General features: G+C 43.7%; 1 protein-coding gene across 40 annotated transcripts in view; it reads right to left on the minus strand.

Annotated features, from left to right (window-relative positions):
• The window catches only part of CELF4 (CUGBP Elav-like family member 4), an 846,252-nt gene extending 841,027 nt beyond the window's left edge, over window positions 1–5,225 (minus strand). For 37 of the 40 annotated variants that reach the window (XM_065406462.1, XM_065406447.1, XM_065406431.1 and 34 more), the window contains exon 1: window positions 4,946–5,225. In XM_065406462.1, the coding sequence (XP_065262534.1) occupies window positions 4,946–5,225 (280 nt within the window). The remainder of the gene's footprint in view (window positions 1–4,945) is intronic. The other 3 variants (XM_065406467.1, XM_065406466.1, XM_065406464.1) reach the window with 1 other exon arrangement.
• Window positions 5,226–6,000: the final 775 nt, after the last annotated feature.

A 6,000-nucleotide genomic window follows, 5' to 3' on the forward strand; every position in this document is an offset into this window, starting at 1 on the left:
GTCATTTCTGGTCAGTTCCTCCAATGACCACGCTCAATAATCCTTCAGGTATTTGGAAGCGATTACAGCCTTTACGGCCTTCCTTTTATGATGCCCATATATGTTACTCTGTTGGCCTCACGTTAAAAATAAGTCAGCCCCTTAAAAAAGTTTTTCTTCCCAGTAATACGTGTTATTACTGACTGTCACGAAGAATCTCAGTTTATAAATATATATGAAATGTAGGTTTAAGCTATAGAAATTAAAAAAAAGCACCTCAAACTACAAACTTTTATTTTCTTTCTTCTCACCCACCCCACCTCCAGTTTTATAACTATAAACTAAGCATGTTATATTAATTATTATTATTTCATTTGATAAGGGGATGGAGAGGAAAACAAGTTTGCAGCTAAGTGCAAAACTTAACAGCCAAGTGAGAGAGACTCCTGAAAATTGGAGTTTGTATTGGAAATGCTGACACAACGGTAACAACCATAACAGGACCGGGTGCAGATGCTATACAAAACCAGAATTGATGTCCAGGCCACTGCAAACTTAAAATCTAGCGTTTTAATTTACAAAGCAACCTGGGCTATTTGTTTGACATAAAATGTACATAGATATAGCTACATCTATATGGGGTGTTGTTAATGTATAGAGGCTTGTTTGAGGTTTTTTGTTCGTCTGTCTTTTGCTTGTTTTGTTTTCCTCTCTTAGATCAAGCTATCCAATTGTCTTTCGCCTCTTTTCAGGGATTGTTCTTCAGACAGGAGGCATAAAGCCTCCACTCTTTTGTTCCAGTTTATTTGTACATTCTCCTCCCTAAAACTTGTCTGCTTTACTACCGCACTAAATACTACGTGCATTGTGTTCAGACAGGCAAACCTTATGTTTCAGTCATGGAATTGCTTATTCAGCACCTGTATTTAGTTGTGTTCCTTTTTGACTAAATTTTCATTTCCCAAAATCTTTATAATCTATCTGTCTATCATGCCTTTTAATTTAATAGTCATTGTTATTATTTTGAATTTCTGAGGTATCCTAAAAACTAATATCATGCTGAGCAATCTCTCTCTCTCTCCCATGGGAGAATATAAATAAGCCTTACATACCTTTACCCCAGGTGTCGGAAATTCCAAAATTAGTCATGCTTTTGAGAAGAGAGTATAGCAAACAGGGGAAATAAAGTGATATTTTGGTACTGCATCTTGCTAGCTGCCTTTCCTGATTTGTTGAGTGAGATTTGGGTCATTTGAGTACATCATCCTAACAATGTGACTGCCATGGTGGTTTTCTCTGAGTTCTTTTTTTTTTTCCAGAGGCGATTTGAGAGGACATTGTAGCTTTCAGGACAATGCTGTACCTACCAGCCCCCACAACCTCTCTCTTTAAGTGCACTAACCTGCCTGTGTTTCACTGAATCGCAGTTGAGAGTGGGATACACAGATCTATTCTGACTTCCTAAATAGAATATTATGCAGGCCTGTGTGCTTCAAATTAAAACCCACTCCAGGCTTTGGGTACAAGTATGCATCGGTAGGAAAGGCTGCTTCAGTCTGTTGGGACAGTTCTATATTTTGATTACATTAATTCATAAATATTATACTAAATACCACTAAAATTGGCCTTAAATGACTTCAAATAATGCATTATAATATGGCTGTCCTGAGAGCACTAACCTTTATGTCTCCCAGTAACTCAGCCTTTAAGCATACTCTGCTGCTAGACAAGAGGGGGGGAAGTTATGAATGGATGGCTTGCTAAATTGTTCGACTGTGATTAGTTGACTCTCTCTCTCTCTCTCTCTCTCTCTCTGTTTGTGTCTGTGTGTATCAGTGTGGGTGGGTCAAAGCTGCCTAGATTTCTGCTGGCGAAACATCCGCACAAACCTCTCCCAACCACACAATAAAGTAGCAGAGGATGAGTGTGTGCTCCTGCCCCATTGGGGAGAGGAGGGGGGGGAGGGAGGATTGGGGGATGGAGGGACGTAAGGGTTAAGATCATGCCATGGAAGCCTTTCTGTGCAGGGATCAGGCGATCCTTACACTTACACACACACACGTGCCTGCAAAACAAATGCATTTCTTTCAAGTATCTGGGCTGGATGTCAGAAATCTGACTGTGACAGAGCCTGGGAGCTCATAAGCTTTTGAGGTGGAATTTTTTGAGGGGGGGACCGGGACAATCTCTGACTTTACCTTTAGATCTATTCTTCTCAATTTCCCCTGTCATCCAGAAACACCCTACAGGGATCTCTTTACTGTTGCTGAGAGGCACACCTCCACTCCATTCATTTCAGTGGATTTACACCTGAGATGACTGATCTCCATGTTTTTACTCTATGGGTTTTTTTTAAAAAAATATAGATATATATATATATATATATATATATAATCCAATTTATGTATTAAAGGGATCGCTTTCCACACAGTTAAATAAACTACAGCTCCCATTAACCCTTGACATCCTTCACTGGGATACCCCCATGGCTAGGTCTGCGCGTGAAATCTACTAAGGGTAAGGGATCAATTCATGTACACTCTTATGCAGCAGTTGTGGAAAGCGACTGGGTTTTTTTTACCGCCACCCTATGCTCTTGGATCTAAGTTAGAGGATCTTTATGCCATTCTTCAACCATGCCATAAACAAAAAGGGGGATCTGAGTTAATATTCTACTTTATGTTGCTGACTTAGATGAGGAAAAAAGAAAAGGGGGCGAGGGAGTGAGAAAGAAAGAAAAAAAAACCTAGAAGCAAAACACAATCCTAATTTTTCAAAGCCCCGCCATGCTTTTTGACTTAATAGTAATTAATCACCCGTGGCAAGAAAGTAATTTTTTTCAGGTAGCCAGAGGCACATTTTGATCAGGATTAGCTAATAAATCAGCAGCATCACCCGAAAGGAGTCCAAACACTTCTCGGACGGACTACATAAAACCGATCTCTCAAACGCTGGCATCTCGGCGCCTAGCCCCGCTCCATGACAATAACCATCCGCATTTTTCCCCCCACTCCGAAGTCCAGAAGTTCGAAGAGGTTGAAAATGAGCTTGGTTTCTAGAACAGCCTGGTCTGATCCACCCTGACCGAGTCCCCCATCCTAGGTGGCAGCTTTAGATAGAGTTGGAGGAAAATGAAGTCTGGCGGCTTGCTTATTTCAGGAATATTTGCTCAACATTATTCAGGCAGCAAGAGAAGTGCTCGCTCTCTCTATGCGTGTGCACACAAACACATATCTCTGCGGACAATGTATGATCTACAGGGTGATATACATATTATATAAAATAGAAAGGCATTAAAGTTTGCCCAGAGCTAGAAATAATTACAGACTAAATACAAGAAGAAACCTCTAGCCAGATCCCATCTCCACATGCCCTGGTAGCCTGGATTTTGCATCCAGGCGAAGCTACGTGCTAAAGTTTGTATTATTCATTATTATTGTTTCCTCTTTCTTAAGAAAGAAACCCGCATCATTCACACACACCGCCCACTGGAACTACCCCTCATCTGCTAGAAACAATCTCCTAGGACCTCGCCTTCCCGGTGCTTATTTTTATCGACGACTTGTTTAAACAATAAACATCAAACACTAACCTTGATTTGGTTTCTAGGAAGCTTGACTGAAAGGTGAAAAAGCTCCTAGGTTATACTGATTATCCGGGGAGAGGGAAAATGCCCTGTAATTTATATGCCCGCCTCGGTCTCTTTGCTCTAGATATTGTTTTCTTGGACATAGGATTATATTTGCATTCTTTGCCGGGGTGGGGAGGGGGGGGGAGCTGACTGCTAAACATGCCGTTAACTTTAAGATTTACAACTCATCAAGCAAGCTGAATAGATATGAACCCAATGAAATTGTTCTCTGGGACCCTGTCCACTAGGAGTCTGCTGGGTTAACAGAAGTTGATATTTAAACCCTAATTTCATAAATCTGACTTCCCCCAGCCCTGGATCTAAAGTGACCACACAGTCGCATTTGTGCTCTGTTTGATCGAGGCTGTGTCCTCTTTTAAAAGCAATACTCCATAAACTAAAATAATAATTATTAAGAATAATAATTATTATTATTAATAAAATAAAATAATAGTAATATCAGGAGTTAAGAAGGTCGTTCATTTGGGCTACCAACGCATCCTGTTTGTAAGCGGGTCTTCTATGTAAATTACCTCCAAGTTACTCAGTTTAGTCCTACTTTCATGCCTGGCGATCAATCTGGTGGCAAGCACTAAACTCCTGCTAATCTCAACTACACATCCGAACATCACAGCCCCGAGGATGAAACATTTGCAGTCCCCACTCCGCCGCTACAACTAAGACCGGGGGGAGGAGGGCGGAAGAAAACCCTACATGAAGGCTGTTCCAGAGCATTCAAATAAAATCCCCAAAGTTCCTGATCTCTTCCAGCACGCCCGGAGAATTGACCATCCACGCTAAGGAAAGTGTCTCTGTGTGTGCATGCTATGTTTGCTCGGGATGCTAGAATAGTCCTTCCTTTTGAATTAGCCCCGTTGCTATCTACTTTGCAATTGTCTAGAATCCTGCTTGCGATTTCTTTTATTGGGTTTTTTTTCTCCCACCCTTAAAAAAAAAAGGAACTCAACCTCCCCCATCCCTTTATTTTAAGATCCCGGATCTCTCACAAGGAATCGCTGTAAAATACACCCCTCCTTGTGTGGAAATGTGCCGCTACGAAAGATAAATAAATAAGCCCCTCTCCGTCTCTTCAGCACCACCCGTCTGTGGACAGCTGCCTCTGGCCAACCCCGGCGGGCTCCAGTGATTGCATCGCCGGGGAAAGCAAAAGCAAAAGCATGGCAATACATGAACAAAAAATAAATAAACCGCGTGCGATGTGGGTGCCCCCCCCACCCCCTTTTTCCTCTCTCTGCTTCTCTTTCTAGGATCTGGCAGCCCCACCGCGCCCCCCAAACTCCCCGGCTCTCCCGGGAAAGTTGGAGGGGAGCTCACCTTTGTGCATGCCAGTGAACCTGTCCTTCAGCACCGTCAGTTCGTAGATCTTCCCGAACTCCTCGAAGAGCGGTTTGAGGTCCTTCTCGTCCAAGTTGCGGGGGATCTGCCCAATGAAGAGCTTAATGGCATCGTGGTCCTTCATGGGGATGGTGGCTGGGTTTCCGGGACTGTGGGTTAATCCGTTCATGTGCCCGTTGGTGCTGGGGTTGGTGTGATTGCTACTCAGGGTGGTATTGTCTGCTTGTCCGTTTGCTAACGTGGCCATCTTTATATACATAGAGAAAATCTTCTTTCCCTTTTCCCCCCACCCTCGCTTCTCTTCTCTCGCTCTCTCTCCCGCGTTCACACACACACACATACACACTCACACACACACTCCTCCCTCTCTGCCTCGCTCCCTGGGTCTAGGCTGGCTTTTTTTCTCTCTCTCTCTCTTTTTTTTTTTTTTTTTTTTTACATTGAGGATCTGTGTCCTTTCCGTTTAAACAGGCTGGAGCGGTTCAAATTCCCAGCCAGACTAGGGGGTGGTGCGCGTGTGGATGAGCAGGGTAGGGACTGGGGGGTGGGGGGGGATCTGCTTTTGCCACTACCCTGGCTAAACCCCCTCCTCCCATCCAGCCACCCCCCCCCACACACACACATCTCCCCCCCCCCCGTCTGCCTGCCTGGGAGAAGCTCAATGGTACCTTCCAACCCAGCCCCTGGCTATAAATAGCATTAGGCGCATGGCTATTGGAGAGAGAGAGTCAATTTCTATTGTGCCAAGTGAGCAAAGGGGAGCGATTGCATTTTTAGGAGCAATGATGATGATTCCCCCCCCCCTTTTCCTTTGCAAAGCCTTACGATCAATCGCTGTCGTGTTTTAATCTCAATCATCACCCGGAAAACTGCCTTTTATTTGAGGTGGGGGGGGACCCAAGGTGTTCTGGCTTTATTATTCTATTAAACACGACGACGATGATGACATTGATCATAAAAGCAGTTCAGAGAAGGAGGAAGCCCTCAGCATCACAGGCTGCTCTTACAGTGGTGGCTGTATCATTTCTCTCTCT

The sequence above is a fragment of the Emys orbicularis genome, chromosome 6 (genome assembly GCF_028017835.1).
Source record: "Emys orbicularis isolate rEmyOrb1 chromosome 6, rEmyOrb1.hap1, whole genome shotgun sequence".
Lineage (NCBI taxonomy): Eukaryota > Metazoa > Chordata > Testudines > Emydidae > Emys > Emys orbicularis.